Genomic DNA, 23,544 nt, shown 5'->3' with positions numbered 1-23,544 from the left:
TAGGTACCAATAATAGTTATTTCATATTTTAACGAGACAAAAATAAAAAATATTTTATAAGAATAAAAGTTAAAATTCACACATTTTATAAAAATAAAAATAAAAATGTTAAATTTTAGAGGGATAAAAATAAAAATCTTTTACAAAAATTAAAATTAAAATTCACTTATTTTATGAGAACTAAAGTGCTTAATTTGTTTAGAAAAGAATAAAATTGCGTAAATTGATAAACTTGCATTAATTAACATATATTGAAGAAAAAATAATTCAAAGCAATAATTTTTAAAGGCATCTAGAGGTTATTTTTGGGAACATGATATGCTATTACTCTCTTACTCTTGTATTGCAACAGCGGTTCATTCTGGTTTTGTCTGTCGTGTTCCATTGCTTTCCTTCAAAAGGACACACACTACATAAAGAAGACACACACCACATCCTGGCATCACCTGAAAACTCTGAACCTCCAAAGCACATTGTTTTCTTCACTTGTTTCATACCTCAGAAACCACTTTGTTACACTTGGTTTTTGCGTTTGTTCACAAGAACAGCATGCATGTTCTTTTTAATGTGAAGAGAGTAGCGTTCTCTGAGTCCTTTCTGTCACACAGAAGAAGGCTTTTCACTTGGTTCAGTTTAAGTGTTTCAGCTTCTCTTGTTCTGGTGTCCCTCTTTCTTCTCAGTAACTCCCTCAGGGTTCCTAAAGTTTCAGTCTTTGTTCCAAAACTTGACGCTGTTGGTGCAAACTCTTCTATTGGTCCTTGCCCCTTGTTGCCTTTCAACACTAGCCACACTTTTTCCTCTGAGAGTAACACTTTTGACACTTCAAAGTCAAATGGGTCAGAGAGTTCTGTGCAGAGAATCGAAGAGGGAAGTGTTGCTATGGAAATTCTTCATGGAGTGAATAATGTGTCAGGTGAAAACATTAAGAGTGTTGCAGAAGGGAGGGGTTTGGAGAATTCTAGTCTTTCTTCTAATTTGTTGCCAGAGAGTAACAATGGAAAACAATCAAAGCATGAAGGGGGTTTAGATGGGGAAAAGAATTTAAAGAATGTAACTGTCACTCATAATGACGAAATGCATGTTGGTTTATATGATGAAAAATGTGACATTTTTGATGGAAAGTGGGTAAGAGATGGTTCAAAGCCACATTATCCTTTAGGGTCTTGTCGCCTTATTGATCGAGATTTTAATTGTCACCGTAATGGGAGGCCTGATGCTGAATATGTTAAATGGAGGTGGCAGCCAAATGGGTGCAAAATTCCAAGGTTGATATATATGATAACTTTTTTTCAGCAAGACTATGTAGTGTTATTGTTCATGTAAAGTAGGAAAATGGTTTGTATTGGAATAAGGAATAAAAAATTAATATTCATTATTTATTGTAATAACTATGTGAAAGAAAGGTTTGTGATAAACATGATGTCTGCATATGAAATTAGAACCTAGACTTTTGCATTATTAAATTTGTGCAAGAGGGTTTGGGACTTTTTGTGAGTCTAGTGTGTTGGACTCAGTTTGGCTTAAAGTGTATTTAATTCTAAGCAAAGCTATGCATTTAATTTCAGCAATAAAATGTACAATTAGTGGTCTTGTTTTTGATTACTTTTTGATGTAATGCCACCTCTCAGTTTGAATGCAACTGATTTTCTGGAGAGGTTGCGCGGGCAGAGGCTGGTTTTCGTGGGGGATTCACTGAACAGGAACATGTGGGAGTCACTTGTATGCATTCTCCGTCAAAGCATCAAGAACAAGAAGCGGGTTTTTGAAATTTCTGGAAGAAGGGAGTTTAAGAAGAAAGGTGTCTATGCTTTTAGATTTGAGGCAAGTTTCCTTGTCACTTCTATGTTGTTTTATGTAGTGTGAATCTTTTATGGGTATGGTGCAGACTAGAATTTTTGTTGTATTCTTAGGATTATAATTGTTCGGTGGATTTTGTTGTTTCACCATTCATTGTTCAAGAGTCAACTTTCAATGGCAAAAATGGTTCATTTGAGACATTAAGATTGGATTTGATGGACCGTACTACGGCCAGGTATTGCGATGCTAATATCATAGTCTTCAACACAGGACATTGGTGGACCCATGATAAAACATCAAAAGGGTGAGTTCAGTTCCTTTTTAATTTTTTTTTTGAATTGAACATTACCTTAAAATCACTATCTACGCTTCAAAGTCTGATTAGAATCCATATATTACAAAGATGCTAGTTGAAGTGGAATAACAACAGAGTTTTAGTATGCCAATTTTAATTTCCTCTTATGTTTGTAATTTTTTTTTTATCTCTTTTCTCTATTTATATCTTTTTTTTAATCTCTTTTTCTCATTTTGCTGTCATCTGGTACTGCTACAGAGAAGATTATTATCAAGAAGGAAACCATGTATACCCAAGACTTGAGGTTCTGGATGCATATACAAGGGCCTTGACCACTTGGGCTAAATGGGTTGACCAAAAAATTAATGCCGATCAAACTCAGGTTTTCTTCAGAGGATTCTCAGTTACCCATTTCTGGTACTGTTCTGACCCAGATTCCAGAATTTAATTGTTTTGTTTCCTTACTTTTAATTGGACTCTAAAATTAGTTTTAGCCTCTTTCTAACTGGAAATATGTGTTAATACAGACATGGTAATTTGCCAAGGTCCTGTCTCATCTATATATTGACTATCACAATGTTCACTACTTCACTTGACTGTCTACAATTCCTTATAAGAAATAATGAACATGCAATGCTTCATTGCTAGAAAATTGGGAATTGGTAGTATACCCTTAGAAATATTACACAGCATCTTTTTTATCAGGAGATAAACATAATGTTGTTGGTAGTTGAAAACTTGAAATTGAATGAACTCAACAGTTGATTACCTTGTTTTCCCGACACTCTCTACTTTTCCTATTGGCTAAAACCTCTTTTGCTACTTTATTTTTGTTATTGCTATTGGTTTACAAGTTTATAACTTTTCAGCAAGTTCCCCTTCATCTTTACTTCCTTGTAACTAGGCTGGAAAAACCATGTTTCCAGTTTGATCTGTTGTTAGAAGCAGGTTGTGCACCTGTCTTTATTATTGATATTTTAGTAAACTACTACTGCAGATTCTAGAATGCAATAAGCTCTTAATATTTTTTTTAACACCAATTTGGTATCACCCTCATAGTTGAATTTGGTTCTTTGTTTAAAAGAAATTAAATTTACCTGCTACGTAAAAAAGAAACTAGTTATCATTTAAACTAATTAACTAACCATTAACCCTTATCGTTTGAATTAACTACTAGCAACAGAGTTGATAGAGGGAGGTGTATGTTAGAAAATACCCTTGGAAGAGTTAGAGAGCTGTCAGTTGTAGGATAGCTAAGATAGTTGTTAGTAAGTTAGAGAGTTGTCAGTTGTAGGACAGCTAAGATAACTGTTAGTTAGTTATAACCAATTGTGGTTAGATAAGAGGCTATAAATAGCTGTGGAAGGGGTTAGTTACAGGTTGAACAGAAATTGAGAAGAGAATAGGAAGGTGATGAGACCTCGAATCCATTAGAGTGTGTAATCCTTGAGTTGTAGCATTCTAATTCAAATAAAACGAATTCCCCTGTTTTGGTCCAGTTCTATCAACTAGTATCAGAGCTCCGATCTTGGGGCGTAGAATCATTAATGGTGACAAAAGTGAACGCAAGAATGGAGACACGCATGGAAGCTATGGAGAAAGCAATGGAGGAGAATCGTGAAGTAGTGGAATCGCAGCTGAGCTTGGTCGAAGGGATGATCCAAAGGTTGGCAGTGGTGTGGGAGAAAAAATCTCCAGCGACGAACGTGCATACAGTTTACGCGAGCGGAGGGGATGAAGGTATGACAGCGCACAACGACAATCGGTGGAGGAATTTAGAATTGCCCATATTTGACGGTGAGGATCCATTGGGCTGGTTGACCAAGATTGAGTGATATTTTCGGTTATAGGCAGTTAGGGAAGAGGACAAGTTGGAAGCAGTGATGATCACGATGGAGGGGGAAGCTTTGAGTTGGTTCCAATGGTGGGAATCTTGGAATCCAAATCATTTTTGGGATGGATTCAAGATTGTTGTCACTCAAAGGTTTCAGGCTGCAAGCTTGGGAAATCCTTTTCAAGCACTATTGACACTGCAACAAGAAGAGACAGTGTAAGGATTCATCAGTCAATTTGAGAAGTGTGTTGGAATGGTGAAGGGGTTGGAGGAGACATTTCTGGTGGAAGTGTTTCTCAAGGGGTTAAAGGAAGAGATTAGCACTGAAGTAAGGCGTTATGAGCCAAAGAACTTGATGGAAGCCATGGTTAAGGCTCGAAGAGTGGAGGATAAGAGCAAAATTTTAGGGAAGTTACCCGTGGGTGATGGGAGGGGGAGTAATTTGCAGAAAACTGTTCATTCAGGGCAGAAGGGGTAAGAGATTGGCAGCCAGCAAACAATAAGGTGACTAACCTTCAGAATGTTGTAAAAACAAGGACAAGTGGTTGGAAAGGTAGAAGGACGTTCCATAATTGGTCTCCTGTGAAGGTAAATGAAAAGATGAGGAAGGGAGAGTATTTCATATGCGAGGAAAAGTATAATCCTACACATGTGTGCAAAAATAGATAGTTTAGATTGATGATTATGGAAGAGGAGGAAGGAGATCCTAGGAGCCCACAAGGGGAGGATAAAGAAGAAGAGATGGGGGAGTTTCACTAATTATCCTTGGATAGTATTGGGGTTTTACCACCCGGAAATCTCTTAAGTTGTGGGAAAAAATTAAGAATAAAAAGGTGATTCTGCTAATTGGTTGTGGAGCCACTCATAACTTCATATCGCTAAAATTAGTTAAGGAGCTAAGGTTGGAGGTAACCCCTACAGGCTTATATTTTGTAGAAGTAGGAGATGGACACAAGGTTAGGTGTCAAGGAGTGTGTAGATCCTTGCCTATTGAATTGCAAGATTTACAATTTACATAGAGTTGTTATTTGTTTGAATTGGGTGGTCTGGATTTGGTGTTAGGAATGGAATGGTTGGCTGGATTGGGGGTCATTGAGGCCAATTTCTAGAAATTGACATTAACAGTGCTAGTGCAGAATAGAAAAGTCCTATTGAGAGCTGAACCAGAGTTGATAAAAGCTTCCATTAACATGAAAATGATCAAGGGGACCATGCTGGAATCTGACCAAGGGTTTATGATGGAATTAAAACAGGTGGAAGGAGAAAAGGGTTGGGAAGTAGTTCCTGACCTGGTGGCACAGCTGCTGACACAGTTTGAACAAGTTTTTAGGAACTTCAAGGGCTACCACCACATCGAGAAAGAGATCATGCTATCACTATCCAAGAGGGAACCAAGATCCCCAACTTAAGGCCCTACAAATACCCACATTATCAGAAGGATGAAATTGAAAAGATGGTAAGAGATATGTTAATTGCTAGAATTATTAGAACTAGTACTAGTCCATATTCTAGTCCAATTATTTTAGTTAAGAAAAAATATGGGAGTTATAGATTTTGTGTAGACTATAGGACACTTAATAAAATTATTGTGCCATATAAGTTCCCTATCCCAATTATAGAGGAACTATTGGATGAAGTTGGAGGGGGGGGGGGAGGGGAGCTGATTGGTTTTCCAAGCTATTATGGGTATCATCATATTCGAATGAAGGAAGAGGAATATCCAGAAAACAACTTTCAGAACTCATGAGGGTCATTATGAATTCTTGGTCATGCCTTTTGGGTTGACTAATGCACCATCCACCTTTCAAGCACTTATGAATGAGGTGCTTTGACCCTTCTTAAGGCAGTTTGCATTAGTATTTTTTGATGATATACTTGTATATAGTAGTAGCCTTGAGAACCACCACATGCATTTGAAGACAATCTTACAAGTTCTGCAGCAACATGAATTGAAGGTGAACAAGAAAAAAAATGCAATTTTGGTCAGAATTCTTTGGAATATTTGGGGCATATTATTTTAGGAAAAGGTGTGGAAGCTGACCCTAGTAAATTGACAACAATGGCTGAGTGGCCTAGACCTAAGGATGCTAAAGGATTAAGAGGATTTCTGGGGTTAGTAGGGTATTACAGGAGATTTGTGAAGAATTATGGAAAAATTGCACAACCCTTGAATGCTCTGCTCAAGAAGGATGCATTCCATTAGAGGGAAGAAGCTACTTATGCCTTTGAAGAGCTTAAGGTAGCAATGAGGAGGCTTCCTATTCTGGCACTACCAGATTTCTCTAAAATTTTTATCTTGGAAACGAATGCAACAGGAACTGGACTAAGAGAAATTTTATTGTAGGAAGAGAAACCTTTAGCTTTTTGGAGCAAGGCTCTATCAGACAGGGCTCAACTCAAGTCAGTATATGAGAGGGAACTAATGGTAGTGGAATTAGCAATGAAGAAAGGGAGGCACTATCTGCTAAGAAAGAAATTGTTAATTAGGACTGATCAAAGGAGTTTGAAGTTCCTAAATGAGAAGAGGCTTATGAGTGAAGAACACTTCAAGTGGGATACTAAATTGATTGGTTATGATTTTGATATTCATTATAGACCAGACAAGGAGAATATATTGGCTGATGCACTATCCAGACAATTTTCATTTTCAGCAATTTCGTTGGTGCAAGAGGAGGAATGAGCTGATTGGGAGGAAGAAATAAAAGTTGATCCTCAATTATATGGAATTTATCAAGGGATTCTAACTAAAACAAAAGAGAAGCCTGGATATACCATTCATGGAGGTAAACTATACTTCAAGGATAGACTAGTTTTGTCAAGAAATTCCACTAGAATCCCTCTATTTTTGAAATAATTGCATGATGCCCCTTTGGAAGGACATTTGGGGTTTTTTAGAACCTTCAAGAGGGTGGCTAATGTGGTGTTTTGGAAAGGAATGAAGAAAACTATAAGGGACTATGTTGCTTTATGTGAAATTTGTCAAAGAAACAATACAATAGCTCCTGCAGGGTTGTTGTAGCTCCTACCTATTCCAACTAAGGTATGGACTGATATCTCAATGGATTTCATTGGAGGTTTACCAAAGGCTCAAGGGAAAGACACTATCTTAGTGGTAGTGGTTAGGCTGACTAAACATGCTCATTTTTTTTGCATTAAGTCATCCTTATACAGCTAAGGAAGTAGCTGAGTTATTCATTTAAGAAGTGGTGAGACTGCATGGGTTTCCTGCCTCGATAGTCTCTGATAGAGACAAACTTTTTTATGAGCCTCTTTTGGAAGGAGTTGTTCAAGAAAGCAAACACTTAATTGAAGATGAGTACTGCTTATCATCCTCAAACATATGGGCAGACGGAAGTAGCTAATCGATGCTTAGAAGCGTGTTTGAGGTGTTTAACTGGAACCAAATCATGAAGATAGCTGGGAACTTGCTGACGAAGTACAAACTGTTTTTCCTCAATTTGACCTTGAGGACAAGGTCCATCTTGAAGGGCGGGGGAGGGGGGGGGGGTATTGATAAATAGATGGGGAAAGGTGTATGTTAGAAAATATCCTTGGAAGAGTTAGAGAGCTGTTAGTTAGTTAGAGAGCTGTCAGTTGTAGGACAACTATGATAATTGTTAGTTAGTTATAACCAATTGTGGTTAGACAAGAGGCTATAAATAGTTGTGGAAGGGATTAGTTACGGGTTGAACAAAAATTGAGAAGAGAATAGGAGGGTGATGAGACCTCAAATCCATCAGAGTGTGTAATCCTTGAGTTGTAGCATTCTAATTCAAATAAAATGAATTCCCCTGTTCTGGTCCAGTTCTATCAAAAGTAGACATTTTATCGTTTGACTTAACCACCATCATAATTAGTTAACAAGAACATTAACCCTTCTCCTTGCTTTCTTAAACTTGTCTAAGGAGGTTGTGACTTCAATTGTGTATTTTGCAAGTTTAGAGAGATTCATAATTTCCTATCCATCTGGTATAGATACCTTGATGAATAAACTCTTATACATTGCAGGGGTGGGCAATGGAATTCAGGAGGACAGTGCCATAAAGAAACTGAGCCAATATTCAATGAGGCTTACTTACAAAGATATCCTTCAAAAATGTTGGCTCTCGAACATGTCATCCAACAAATGAAAGCCCGAGTAGTATATATGAACATAAGTAGGCTTACAGATTACAGAAAAGATGGACATCCTTCAGTATACAGAACGGGGTATAAGGCATCAATGAATCATAACACTGCTGCACTATTCGAAGATTGCAGCCATTGGTGCTTGCCTGGGGTACCAGATACTTGGAATGAATTGCTCTATGTTTCTCTCTTAAAATATGGAAAGGGAACATGGAAAAGCTGAACAAATTTCCTCATGACCATTCATTCCACTACCAGTTTCTTATTCTTTATGCATGTTTTTATTCAACATATGTATGTTATGAGTTTTTGCTGCATGTCTTCAGTTATAGTTTGATTAGAATGACAAGATATCAAGGGAAGGAAATAGGATAGTGGATTTGGCTTGCCAATTCTTCCCATTGGTTTGAGCTTGGAGTCACTTTCTTAAAACAGTTGTGAAGATTGTAAATGGATTTTGTATTCATTTATTTGGTATTTACAAGCACGTGTCATAGTACTTTGAGTTATACAAAGTTTCTATGTTTTAGTTTAGATGTGAATCTCTATGATACATCAGTTCCACAAAACATAGGATCCAATTTATGTAAAATGGTGATTTTTTGTGGTGCTTGTGATGAGGAAAAATATTAGACATAATGGCAATTCTATTTAAAACAAAAGGGCACTCCGAGTGGGTAATAACAGGTAATGTTGAAATAAAATTCTCTTCCGAGTTCCAAAACTGTATTCAGAACGAGCTTGAGCTTCCATTAAGGTGTTTCTACTCGCGAGAAAGAGTAGTTTGCAGCTTTTTAAGTTGGTCACACTGAAACTTTTCATTAGCAATATAATCCACGCTTAAACAATTAAGGTAGCAGAAACAACTGAATATTCATCTTCTCCTTGACATAAATCATCTAGTGTGACATCGAGATTTTTCTTATCACCACGAAGACTACGATTTTGTTTAGATAAATTTTTTAATAGTTATTTGTTGGAAAAGAAAATAATTCTATGAATATCGTGATTTGGTTTCCATTGAACTCATTTGTCTAGGCTAACTTGAGAGATTGTTTAGTTGGCACCCATAATCAATTTCGCTTATTGCAATGTACATTTTAAAGTTTGTGATTGGAGATTAATTTGGATACATATCTTAATCAAGTTCAATACTTTAAAATGATTCTCTCAAAATTTAAAACAAAGAGACACTTTAGTTCCCGGAATAATTCCCTCAAGACTAATAAACGTTGCCTGGGTTGATACGGTATTAGTCATTGACTTCATATCAATTTTAACAAATAAATTTTTCATTTTTGTGAATGTTCTCTTTTACATGAAGAGGATAAACTATTCATCCCTATAGTTTCCCGGAATACTTTCAGTGCCAGTTAAATCAGAAACTAAAGGAAAAAGGGGCATGATCATTGTTGACTTTAACAACTTTTCTAGGAGGGCTTTGCAGCTTTTCTAACCAATCAACTTCTACAGAACATAATCCTACCCTTTAAGGAACTAAAACACTACCATAATTCTTTTATTGCATATAAGGTCTCGAAACACAGCAAGCATACACACTAACACACATGAGAAAAATCAAGGTAAGGGAGAGGGATATATAAGGACATAATTACCTACCTACTCATCTGAAGAAACTGAAGAGAAAGCCGGATTTTAGTCATCTGCAAATTGAGTGTTATGGACAACACAAGTTGGTATGTAGCTTCTCAAAGGAAGAACATCTTTGTTTATTACATTCTACTGAAATAAGATGAAGAACTACAATAGAGTCAATACATACATAGTCATGAGGACCCCTTAATGAGAAAGAGTAGTCCATTGCCTTTTTGTGACTTGCCGGTTTGCTTGGCTGTAGCCAAAGTTTCTCTGCTCATGGAGAATGCTTCTCTGCTTCATGCCACTCATAGAGAGAACTATGTTCCTCCATGTGTCATACCCTTTTGTGGTTATTGATTAGAGAAGCCAATAGCTAAAGCATAAGCAAACTTTAGGAGGTGGAGTGTGAAGGGTGAGAACCCTCTCACACAATCCTCCATGCTTCTTTTAAGAGCCATGGATGGATTTTTGCCAACAAAGCTCCATGCCTATACCAGATAGATAGATAGATTGGTTTGAGTGATCTTCAAAGGGCTCTATAGAAGGCTAGTGGGGAAGTTAGTTTCTGACCATATTGCTTTAAATAGCTGATGATTGGGAAACTCAGAAGTGGTATGATCTATTCATTATCCAAAATACATTCTTACTTTTGCTTTCAAACCATCAAAAGTTGCAATTGTAATACAAAGTGATGAGAGATAACATACAGTAGAGTATCCATTAAAAATAAATAAATAAGCTGGTAAAAGCATTTATTTAATTGTATGACAATTTTAACCTTAACTTAATTACCTAACATTGTTTGAATCTCGTTATATCCTAATCTGGATAGACTTATTCTAACTACTTTTCCCCGACTAATGATAGGTATAGACACTTTTATATATCATACACTTCATTGATACTCTATCCTATCATACTTACATTCTTTCTCTAGTATGTTTAGTTTAGGGGAAAAAAAGGAAAAGGAAAGAAAAATACTATACAATTTTTTAGATTATCTGGTTAAAAAGAAAGTGAAACAAAATAAAATAAAAAATATATAAAATGGCATAAATATCCTTCATAAAAATAGTTACAAAAATAAGAGTAAACAGGTCATTTTATTTTATAGAATTAGGTTTTTTTTTTCTCAATCCAAAAGTAAAAGGATTAGAAATCTTATGAGTCTCATGTATTTTTCCAAGAAGAAATATAAGGCCAGTTTGTTTAAGCTAATTTTTCAAAATAAACACTTTTTTCAATAAAGTAAGTAGATTTCTATTTTACTGATATGTTTGTTTAAATTGTTTTTACTTAAAATAAGTAGTTTTCTATTTTTTAAAGAAGTAAATTTTATCTTTTCTTAAAAAAATAATTTTAAAAAAATGTTTATTCTAATTTTAAGTTTAAATAAACTCATCCATAAGTCGTTATTGTTTTAGTCACATCTTTTATCCACCCTTTTTCCTTCTTTTAAACATAGTCTAGGTGTTGAACAGAGTTAACCAAACATTTTCCTTTGTTTATCCATATTTTTCTCTACCGATTTAAATTGGGATATTATTTTTATGCCCCTAGCACAATTTGATATCCACATACCTAATGTATGTGAATATATATTGAACTATAATCTTTTACCTTGTCCTTTTTCTATAATCTTCAATTACTACGGATTTTTTTTTCCTTCAGAGGTATTTCAGGAAATTTAGGATGAACTAGTGAATCTTGTGAAGTTTCTATAATTTTGGTGTCACTAAGATTTTTGAAAAAAAATGTTTTTATTTATCTGTTATATAATAAAGTTCAAGAACACATTAATTATTCTTTTATTAATTATATTTTTACTTATTTTTTCATATTTAACTATTTTACACTGTATTTACTGTGGAGGGAAAATAAAATAGAATAAAAAAGGAAATTTTATGACTATATTATTAGAATTAAGAAAATTTATTATTTTTTTATATAACAACCTCAAACAACACGTAAAAAGAAACGAGGGAGTAATAAACTTCAAAACATGGGTACCGACCCTCTACTTTTTCATTGGTGCTTGACTTTTGATTTTTGGACGTTATTGCATCAGTGAATCCACTAGCTGATTCTGTATCCCCCACTTTGCTTTCAATGATACTTATCATGTTAATCATCCACTAATTTCATTCCTTTCTCACCAGCCATGCCAGCAAAGTTATGCTACAACATGGCCATACGTTTGTTTTCTTGTCTTTTGTACTTTGCAACGTGTCAAAATACCATGCTTCTAGTTTGATGTGATCTCAAAATCTAGAATCCCTAGCCATGAAATTCAGCCAAACTCATTTAACTTGGCTACTATGTTATTTCCTGGGACCTTTTTTGAAGACATCTGTTACATACACACACACACATATATATATATATAAAAGTCAATAAAAGTTGTAGTCAATAGCCTGAATTTATGTTGATGAGTTTCTTTCTCTCTCTGCCTTAACGGATAATGGAAGGGTCCTTTTGAACTTGGTTTGACTTGCTTATCTTGACTTGTGTTTGATTGAACTTTTTATCATGTTGAAAATTCACGTTATATAGTTCTTAAGCTACCACGAGATGTGTTGCGAAATACGCGTATTGATTACTTTATGTTACAAAACTCATTTGTGAAGAAAAGTTATTATATATAATAAATTTATTAATTTTATAAAAATTATCTTAAAAATCATAATAATAATAATTATTTATAATTAAATGATAATGTAATATTATTTAAGATGTGAGTGTATTATTTTGTTATAAAAATTTAAGATTTATATATTGAGATTTTAAGCTCAAGACTATACATTAAATTAGAATAATTTTATGTCAATTGATTCATGTTTTCAACAATAATGTATCTTATATGAATTATCTAAACAATTATCGACAAATGTTTATTCAAGAAAAGTATTTTTATTTTTTAGTGTTAAAATATTAAGTGAGCTTATCTAAAAACTTGACAACAACTAATATGTTTATTAAGAAAATAGTTTTTTAATTTTTCTGTTTTTTTATAAATCATTACAAAAATATTATTTCATTTTTATTTATTTTTAATTTATAAAGAAAATTTATATAATTTTTTAAAATTAAAGTATAAATAAGATAATTTTTTTATAATTATTTATAAAACGGTAAATAATAAGAATAGAAAAAGTTTATCAAATAAAAGACACATTTTACTGAAATGACAAGTGATCTCCTTATCAGATATGCACACAATAATAGCAACTAGACTATCCACTCAAGCTTTTTTGCCTTGCCTCTTCTTTAAGCAAATAAACAAAATAGATATCACTTTTTTTTCTTCCCTCTTTTTGAATCTCACTTTTCTGTTTATTTATTATTGTTTTAACCACTCATAATGAGTAGATGCCAGCAGCTAAGCCTATTACAGTGAAGGAGATCACAGCTTGTTTTTCTCAACTTCTTTTTTTTATGGCTCTTATTGCAAAAACGAGAAATGCCATTTAATTCACTTGGCCAGAATAATAACATTGATTTGTCTTGAGCTAATTATTTATATTATCCTCGTTGTGGCCTTTTTAAATAATGGAAAGTATAATGGTCCACCACATTACAAATGGACACACGACACTTAATGGAAAATCTGAGTCGGTTCCGATTTGCAATCGAGTTTTGGGTCCCCTTATAATCCGAAATTTCCAAGTTTACTGTGAATTCAGTTTAATTTACGTTCAAATTTGGGTCCCCTTATAATCTTTCCATGATGTGGTTTCAATTTTGAATCAAAACTAATGGGGCCATTGTTCTCATTTTTTTTTCATTCCAAGATCAAGGTCAATTTTCTATATATGATGGCACATTAAAGATTTTCATATGGCCACCACCACCTCCTACATTTTGCCTATATAACCTTTGAAGGTCCTAAGAAGCCTTCAATATATTCTTTATACGCTTTGCTTCAATAGGAATGAAGTACCACCAGTGGTAGACATATTGCCATAATCTTAGTTCCCCTTGTTTTTTTTTTTTTTTATTTTCCTTTTCCTTGTATAAACATATAGGTTATGTTAAGTAAAATTAGTTAAAAGTTAAAAAAATTAGTTGATAGTTGAAAGATAAAAAATTAACTTATTAAATTATAAATTTTTGATAAAATTAGTTGTTAGAGTGACTGAAAAAATGTAAAGAAAATAAAAATAATAAAATTATGATTTATTAATTTAAAAAGATAACTAAAAAATTGAATAAATATATTGAAAATAAAAATAAAAAAATATAAAAAGTAAAATATTGAAATTTAAAAAAATATTATTTCAAATAGCATTTTAAAAAACTTTACAAACTATTAAAAAAATTATTTAACAAATAATTTTAAGCTAGTAAACAAACTAACCAAAATACCTGGTCAAACATAATCATAACTTTGTTAAGGTGACATGCGGTTTCTATTCTTAACCCTTAAGATCTCAAAAAGGATCAAAATTGAAGGCCGAACTATGTTGCCGGGGTCCAAGAATTGGGCGTGATACCAACATATCATCTGTTAGAAAGATTTTTCATGTGTTTGGTTTTGGTTTTGCTATAAAAACTTAAGGCTTTTTGAGAAAAATTGAGAAAATCAGAAACTATATGAATTAGTTTTACTTCGGATATGGAAATCTGATGTTTAAACTGACGCAATTCAAAAACTGACGCAATTTATATATTATGCATAAAAAACTATTTATAGATTTCTTAATTTGTTTTCAAATTATGCTTGGGAGAGAGATTTCAAAGAGAAAAAAAGGAAGAGGATTAACTTTTATTATTAAATTTGAATTTATATAATTGTTATAAACAAAAAATTAAATTTTTTCATATTTATGATTTTATTCCTTTTATTTAAAAAATGTCAAAGTAAATTTCTTTTGATAGAAATCAAAATTTTACATTTTCTTTTCCTCCAAAACTCAATCCCAAAATATCCAGTATAATATTGATAGGTTGCCAATTTTAAAGTATCTACGTGTTAATAAGGTACGTTTTATTAATACAAAGTATTAAATTAACAATGTTATTTTGAATCAATATTCATAATGCAAATGTTATATATCAATAAAATATAAAAAAAATGTTAGCATTTCTTAATCTTAACAATTCATGCTTTCTTTCATAGTTTAGGAGAGCATAGACCGGAAAAGACTTTGCTTTTGACTTCAGCCGGTGACTACAGAGAATACTTTACATTGAATTGATGAGCTGGGTCTAAGAACTTTGTTGAAAGTTGCTATTAGTTGTCTATTTCAAAATTAGAACATGGTTTAATTAAGGTTAACTACATGTGAGAGTGGGCTTCATACACTGAGTGTACTTTGAAACTTTAAGGAATTATATATAATATTAAATGAGTACCAAACATATTACCTCGAATTATCGGGAGAAGGGTTAAGGAATATCTAAATCCATAAAATTTGATCAAACAAACATAACAGAACAAGAACGATCATGATATGTTGGTTTTGTGATCTTTTTTAATTAAATCACTTTATTTCTTATGAGATAGTTATTTTTTTTTCTTCAGTTTGGAAGATGGGAAATTGTTTGTTGATTTGGAAGATGGCTTTGTTTAACTAACAAAAGGTAACTAAAGTAACAGAATAACGGAATTTTAGTGCATCGAAAATACGTAAAATTACGGAAATAATAATAACAAATTTAATTAATTAAAAAAAACGTAAGATTAGATTTCATCGTTCATACCCTTAGGATCCTAATAAGATTAACATATATCAATCATTTTCTAACATTATTGATACACACATTTAATTACCCCGACTCGATCCCTCACACTCTACAATCCTAAGAATGTTTACCGAACATCCATCCCTCGCATATGAGATAAATATCACAACATTACAATCATAATCTCGTGCTATTTGCAATCAAAAAGTTATCCTTTATTCCTAGCAACGTAACACAAATAGTAAATTCATTCAATTCAAATTCTAATAGTACTTTCCAGTCAAACTTAAAATCCAATTTCATGAAACTAGTGATCAAATAGAATCAAGCATTACGAACAGAATGAAATTAACAACAATTAGTAGAAAATAGTCATACATATATATAATATCAAAATAGATACATAAGGGTACAAAGATTACACTCAATTCTTTGGAGAAACTAACCGATCATTGCATAGAACATAAGATCAACAAGAGAAATGATGAAGAATGTGATCCATGGTCACAACTCTGCAGTGTCTGGGCTCCACTTTGTGCTTCCTTCTTCCTTATGTGGTGTTCCTCCCGTTTTCCTCTAGTTTTTGGTGTTCTTTTCTCCAACCTTTGCATGGCTATTTATAGAAAAGAGCCAAGAGGTGCAGACAAATTCGCACAGGCAAGTTGATTACTTATGCCTGAAGAAACTTGATTAGCCCAGGCGAACTGGTTGCTAACCTAGGCGAATGGATGTCTGAAATCTTGGAAAAATGATCATTTTGTCCTTCCTTTTAGCTTGGTTTCTGGATCCAACAAACAACCATCAAAACCTACAAAATCATGGATGAATCTTCCATATTTAAACAAAAACATTAGTAAATGTACAATATATATAAAACAACTAGATTTAAGGGATATTTATAAGAAAACTATTACAATCCAAAGATAAGTACTAACATTTTAATCCCAAAAACAAATGAAATATGACACATATCACATGCAACTGTATGTTATTTACTTTTAGACTTTTCTTTGAACAATCTGATACATCTCATATAGCAACAAGGAACCATGCATTGCAATTTTCATCTCACAAGTTAGTATGACTAAACTACAATGATTGCCACTACCACTTATACTTGATAACATAGATCAAATATGGATAACTGATATGGAAATTACATGCAATGTGATCTTAATCATATTTATTTCCAACTAGTTTAAACTTTATTTTTTTATAGAGATCAATGCAACATAAATATTATGCATAAAACAAGCTCAGAATATAATGAATAGCATCAACTTTATTTTTGCAGAAAATCCAAACAATACAAATATCTTAAAAACATAGGTTATAGAACATAAACAGGACTCTCATTAAACTAAGGTACTAATACGAACTATGTAACACCCTATTTTTTGTAAAATAAATAAAAATATTTTTATTTAAAAATTAATAAAGTTTTTAGAAATTAAATAAATGAGAGAAAAATATTTTTGTTAATTAAAATAAGGATTTCATAGTATTAGAAAATAAATAGAGTAAAATGATGTTTTAGAAAATAAAGGGATGCTTTAATTAGTTATTTATTTAATTAAATAGTAAAATAGAGTTCCTTTTTATAAAATAATAAAATAAAGAAAAAATAGAGTAAATAATAGGCTCAAAGTATCCTAGCTCTAAATAGAGACATATTAGGTCAATTTTTATATTTACAATATGTTTCTACGCTCTCTCTATCTCCCAAATTCGTTCTCCCTTCTTCCTCTTCCAAAATGCTCTTTTTTTCCTACATACACCCAAATCTACCCCAATAAAACTACGATCCTAGAATTGTTAACCGTTGGATCATCTTGAAATTCGGCATTACCTTCAGAACTTATTTTTTCACATTCGCACCGTTGGGATTTGCTAAATAAAGCTTGTAGAGAGAGAAATTCCCCTTGCACGGAGATAGTGAAATTGAGGCTCCAATCCCTTCTTCTTCTTCTCTCTAACTCTTGGAAACTCTAACAGAACAACCAAAGGAAAAGCTTGAAAAATCTTAGAGAACTACTAGAGATGTCGCTATCACTGCCAGACTACACACGTGATCCTTCTTAGAAGTAAGGGATGAATTTATCGTAATTGAGGTTAAAGTGAACATGTGTAGGGATCCTTAGAAGAACAAATTGGGATTAATTTTGGTGTGTTTTAATTTTTCCTGTACAATGATAACTACAAATTTCTCATGTTTGATCGGTCAATTGATGCCCTAATGCGAATTCGATGGTTTTGTTGAGTGTTTGGCTTTGAATGTTAGAAACCTAGAAATTTAGGAATTCTTGATTCTTGCATGTTTTCTTGAAATTGATTGAGGGGTTTTGTTCCCCATGATGTGATCACATGTTCTATGCTATTCATTTTGTATTTGGGTGTGTTTCAAAGTCTGAATTGTGTCTCTTTTGCTTCACGAAATGGAGGTTTTTCGTGAAGCATGGCTGTGATTGGTGAGAGCACGCTCATGCTTAGTGAAAATAAGTTGTTTTAAGCTCGTACTATTTTCCTGACAACGTGAGTTAATTATATCCTAAAATTGACTAAGAAAGTGATTGAATTAGGTTTTGTGATCTTCAGAAATGTTGTAGCCTTAGATTTTAGCTAACTAATTCCGTTGGTTGCACTCAATTCGGAGTTGTATAGCCCCCTAGAGAGTCAAATTACCGAGCAAAGGTCGATCTGTTAGGATTAAGCAATGATCCAATATTTACCTTAGGTTTTGACATAGTTAATGGTCAAACGGGTTTTTGTGATCAACAAAAGAGTTGTATATAATTGTTTTAGATTTAAAACAAGATAAGTATGAACTTAATAGGATTAGTACATCCCCTGTACTTATAATTTTACTCTACAAAGGTTGTAGTAACTTGTGTTGTGAATTGGGAATTATATAATAACCCGACTAGTGTTTACCTTAGGAAAAGAGTTTATGTGCGAGGTGTTAAAAGGAAAGTGTAGGGTTCCAAGTTAGAAACCTGAGGTGTTAAAAGGAAAGTGTAGGATTCTAAGTTAGGAACCTAAAGTGTTAAATTGTAGTACAATGTGTTAAATGTGTTTGAAAACAAGTGTGAGGTCGTGGATATTGTATAATTAATGAGCAAAAGTTGTTTTAGGGGTTGAACCCGAATCAAGAAGGTGAGACCCTAACAGATTCTTCTAGGTCTAGGCCTTGGGGGAAAATACACTCGATTTGAGTGCTCCTTTAAATCTATGTTGATCCCATATGGTTGGAATATTCTCGCAAAACAGAGTGACCCTGACTGGTCACCTTATGATTTCACTTAGTGAGAGTGACCTGACATACTCATTGTGTGGCGTGTCTTGTTATGTACTCCTAGGCGCCTTAGTGTTGTTTTTCACCGATATGGTACCACTTTGTATATAGGATTGAGTCTTAGTGTATCATAACGCCCGTGTAATGATTATTGTGACTTATTATGTGATGGTGTGTAATGAATTGTGTAAGTATGAGATGCGGTATTGTATTTGAGATGTGTTGTCTTGAATATATGATTAATCGTGAAGGCGTGGAATGTTGAGCCTTGTTATACCTATATTGTTGTTATAATTATATTAGTTATATTTATATCATACATGTATGCTTCCATTTATCTCTATTCATTGAGAAATGTGATGACTTACTCCCCATGTGTCATTTGTGTTTTGATCCTATGATGATCTCAAACCTTGTGTTCATGGGAGCAGATGACTAAGTGGATTGCTTTAAGGAACCTCGTATTGGAGGACGTCATGACACAATGCTCTAATAAGATATGACATTGGGGCATGAATTTCTATTTTAATAGCATGATGTTCTGAACATGTTATTTTACTTTATTTTATTTTGCTGCTTAACTTGAGTTCTTTTGTAAACTTGAACAACCTTGTTTTGAGCTAGAAATGTTTCTGAGAAGTTTTATTTGGTAACAGTGAAATAAATGTGAATCTTTTACCCACGTGGATTTACTTATGATTTTAATGAATAAAATTGATTTAATTAGATTCTGCGTTTTATACGTTTTTTTTCCATTTATACGCATGTTGGGGTAGAGGGTGTCACAAACTACTCCCATATGAGCAGTGTACTCATGAAAAACTTTAGGTACCAAACCTTTAAGAAAGTGGGTCAACTAGCATGAAATCAGTCCTTATATGTTCTATGGAAATTTGCCTATTCTAGACTCTTTTCTTAACAATCAGAAACTTGATGTCAATGGATTTTGACTTGGTTGTACTCCTATTATTGTTGGAGTATTGAATTGTTGAGTTATTATCACAATAAATCCTTAATGGTCTTTCAATTTCGCCAACCACATGCAAACTAGTGACAAAGTTTCACAACCATATCCCATGGTTGGATGCCTCAAAACCAACAACAAACTATGCAGCCATGGTTGAAGAAGTTATGAGAGTCTATTTAGCACACTTTCAAGATATAACTCCTTCAGCCAACATATATATGTCTTTAGATGTGGAGCATTTGCTATCTTGGCATCCAACAAAATTAGAGTTTGAGTTCTCGATGATCTCTAAATTATAAGACTTCTAATAAGTGAGCATGTACCATTTTATTCTCTTCAAGTAATGTTGCATGTGTTTTGTTGGATTCTAGGATTAGTCGAGTATCTACCCAGAACTTCTAGGAAAAATGCTATGTTTGGACGAGTACAAACTTGAGCGTATGTCATACTTTCAACTATTGACGAATAAGGAATCTTTTGCCTCTCAGTTCTTTCAAGGTCATTATTGGGGCAATGCTTGAGATTGAATTTGTCTCCTTTAGCTATTGGGATATCTCCTTATTTACTATCTTTCATGTTGAATCTATCTAGGATCTTATTGATATAGCTCTCTTGTGATAACCTTAGGATACATTGAGAGCGATCCCTTAGTATCTTGATACCTATCACAAAAAAGGCTTCCCCAAGATCTTCATTTCAAAAAATATCATTAGAAATCTCTTGGTCTCATGCAAGAAGTCTATATTACTACTAGCAAGCAGTATATCATCGACATATAATACCAAGAATATGTATTTGCTCCCATTGAACATATGATATACATAGTCATCAACTATATTTACCTTAAAACCATATGAGGTAATGACGTGATGAAACTTGTAATACCATTGACGGGAAGCCTGTTTGAGACCATAGATGGATTTCTTCAGTTTGCACACCACATACTTTGAGTCACCTAACACAAAGTTTTATGGTTACACTATATAAATCATTTCTTCAATATCACCATTTAGAAACATAGTCTTGACATTCATTTGATGCATATCTAGGTCAAAATGAGCCACCAGTGCAATAATAGTTCTAAAAGAATCCTTTGAAGACATCGGGGAAAATGTTTCTTTATAGGCAATGCTTTCCTTTTGACTAAAGCCTTTAGCGACTAGACAAGCCATATAACTGATATTATCCTTTGAATCCTTCTTGGTTTTAAATATCTATTTACAACCAATAGGTTTCAGACCTCCATGAAATTCGATAAGATCTTAAACATCATTGTCTTGTATAGACTTTATCTCACCCTTCATGGCATCAATCCATTTTTGAGAGTTTGAATTGCACATAGCTTGACAGAAGTTGATTTGATCTTCCTCTATTAAACCAACACCATCCTCATTTTCTTGTAGAAAGATAATATAATCATTTGGATTGCACTTCTCCTCTCTCTAATGGATCTCTTTAATAAAACTTCTTGACGTTGTTGAGGTTTCTCTATAGGTATTTGAGGGAGAACCACATTCTTGTCATGTTCTAGAATAGTGTCATCAACAATTGTTTGAACATTGTTTTCTATTATGGGAGTTGTATCTTGAACAATAATAGGTGTGAGAACTGGGTCATTGTCAATAACAAATTCTTTCTCAAAGGCAATATTCCTTATGTTCTCTTTCTTCCCAAACTCAACTTCCTTAATAAATCTATCATTTCTCGTCTCGAAAAAAGATCTTGAAGTGAGATTGTAAAACTTATAGCCCCGAGAGCATTCAACATAACCAACAAAAAAGCAACTAATTGTTCTTGAATCCAACTTTCTTTCATGTGGCCTATAAGACCATGCCTCAGTTGGACAACCTCAAATGTGCAAGTGTTTAATACTTGACACCCTATTAAGGATGTAAACTACGATCTTTAAGGCTTATCTGCAATGTAACTCTGGCAAAGAAGAATGATTAATCATACTCCTCACCATATCCTTAAGAGTTTTGTTTCTTCATTCTGCTACACTATTCATGCTAGGTTTGCCCAACATAATGTATTGTGAAACAATTCCACACTCTTTGAGAAAAAATGCAAAAGGCCCCAGAAGTTGTTATCTTGATCCGTCATATCTGTCATAGTACTCACCACCATAATCAAATTTGATAGCCTTAATTTTCTTTCCAAGTTGAAGTTCAACTTCAGCCTTTAAGATCTTAAAAACATATGGGGATTGAGACTTTTCATGTATCAAATAAAGGTAACCATGTCTAGAGTAGCCATATATGAACCTAATGAAATATTGTTGTCCATTCCAAGAAGTCGTAGGGAAAGGACCATAAATATTCGTATGTATTAGTTCTAAGATGTCATTAGCTCTTTTGGCCCCTAGTTTTCTATGTTTGTTCATTTTTCCTTTATGCATTCAACACAGACTTCAAAGTTTGATAAATCTATCAAGAATCTCATCCGACACAAGTCTCTAAATTCTTTATTTAGACATATGGCCTAAATGCGTGTGCCATAAGGTAGCTAAATTCTCATTCAATTTTCATTTTGTACCACGTGAACTTGTTTGTAGTATTTCATTATAGGAACTAACAACATCAAGCATGTAAAGATTATACCAACAATATTTGAATTTTGGTAGAGACTAACTTTATTATTTCCAAATGAACAATAAAATCCAAATTTATCCAAGCTAGAAATAGAAATCAAGTTTCGTCTAAAAGACAATACAACAAAAGTGTCAAATAAATCTAAATAAAATCCAGTCTTCAACTGTAAGCTGAAAGTTCCAATAGTCTCTATTGAAAACTTTTTTTCATCGCCCACAAACCACCACTGGTATCTCTACCGTCATTACTACTCACACCATCATCATCATTGTTGTCATCCCCACACAAAAGCACTCTTAAACTAATTTTAATATAATATGAAACTTTCATAATGAGTTTATTTTGAAACTAATCATATTTTAAAAATTGGGTTTAAAATTATTTAAAACTAAAACTAAAAACTAGTTGTTATTTTTTAAAATTTTGAAAGTCAAACCTAAAAACCACCAATCGGGCTTAAGTGACATGAGTTTTGATGCAAGATTAAACATTTCCATAATGTGTTCTTTGATATTTCCTTTGCCCTTATACTTCATGGAGATGAGTTTAGCCAAAAAGGTTACTCGTCTCCATCTTTCCATTTTTGGCAAAGTAATGTTCAATTTTCTCAAGAAATTTCATTGCACTTTGACCTTGACCCTTAGAAATAGAGCCTTGAAATGCCTTTGGAATATAGCGCTACATGATCATAAGGAACATTCAGTTGGATCGATCCCACTTCCCAATTTTTGCCTCATTAGAGGTTTTCGTAGTGGAAATGGGTTGTTCCATCCTTAGTGCCAAGTCTAAATCCATACAGCTAAGAACAATTTCTATGGCTTCCTTCCAAACCTTAAAGTTAGTCCTATTCAACATTGGGATAGAATTCACTTGAACAACAACATTTGCAGCACTAACAATATTAACTAAATAGAGAATTAAAAAATTAATAACATGTTCACAAATAACAAGTATGTCATAATATATATATATATATATATATATATATATATATATATATATATATATTTCACATAACAGACCCATCACAATTAGCTTTGTCAACATTAATTCCTAGTCTTTGGATAGAAAAATTAATTTGTAATCGGTACTCTCAACATAATGATCAAATATTGACACTTAGTTTTGTCAAATAATAGTCCTTTCTTTGGACTGACTATTATTCACATGAAAACACTTTACAATTATCACATATTTATCATCACATGTATGTTATTATTTGACCAAATTGCATTTTCCTTTAGGTCAAACACAATTAGCTAAAACAATCGCATATTAAAATCTATTTAATTTTAATTAAATCAATTTGCACAATAGAGATTGTTTTGACAACATATAGTTTCAACTAATTTAATT

The 23,544-nt window shown here is 33.1% G+C and overlaps 1 protein-coding gene and 1 long non-coding RNA gene across 2 annotated transcripts; one reads left to right on the top strand and one right to left on the bottom strand.

Annotated features, from left to right (window-relative positions):
* The first annotated feature begins 344 nt into the window (after positions 1-344).
* LOC114396442 (protein trichome birefringence-like 2) lies at positions 345-8,565 on the top strand. The gene is made up of 5 exons (XM_028358420.1): positions 345-1,265; positions 1,629-1,821; positions 1,911-2,101; positions 2,351-2,509; positions 7,935-8,565. The coding sequence occupies exons 1-5, from the start codon at positions 550-552 to the stop codon at positions 8,275-8,277; spliced, it is 1,602 nt and encodes a 533-aa protein (XP_028214221.1). The 5' UTR covers positions 345-549; the 3' UTR covers positions 8,278-8,565.
* Positions 8,566-9,328: 763 nt separating this feature from the next.
* LOC114396443 lies at positions 9,329-10,319 on the bottom strand. The gene is made up of 2 exons (XR_003663300.1): positions 9,838-10,319; positions 9,329-9,718 (listed from the first exon to the last, which is right to left on the bottom strand). It is a non-coding gene; the product is annotated as an uncharacterized LOC114396443 (long non-coding RNA).
* Between the last annotated feature and the right edge of the window lie 13,225 nt (positions 10,320-23,544).

Source organism: Glycine soja, chromosome 18 (assembly GCF_004193775.1).
Source record: "Glycine soja cultivar W05 chromosome 18, ASM419377v2, whole genome shotgun sequence".
Classification (NCBI taxonomy): Eukaryota; Viridiplantae; Streptophyta; class Magnoliopsida; order Fabales; family Fabaceae; genus Glycine; species Glycine soja.
The sequence above is the reverse complement of the archived record's forward strand: the minus strand, read 5'-3'. Positions and strand labels throughout refer to the sequence as shown.

Excerpts from the sequence above, each read along its gene's own strand:
- LOC114396442 (XM_028358420.1), top strand. The coding sequence starts at position 550 with ATGCATGTTCTTTTTAATGTGAAGAGAGTAGCGTTCTCTGAGTCCTTT. Across the intron at positions 1,266-1,628 it reads AATGGGTGCAAAATTCCAAG|TTTGAATGCAACTGATTTTC; the intron begins GTTGATATATAT and ends GCCACCTCTCAG. Across the intron at positions 2,102-2,350 it reads CATGATAAAACATCAAAAGG|AGAAGATTATTATCAAGAAG; the intron begins GTGAGTTCAGTT and ends GTACTGCTACAG.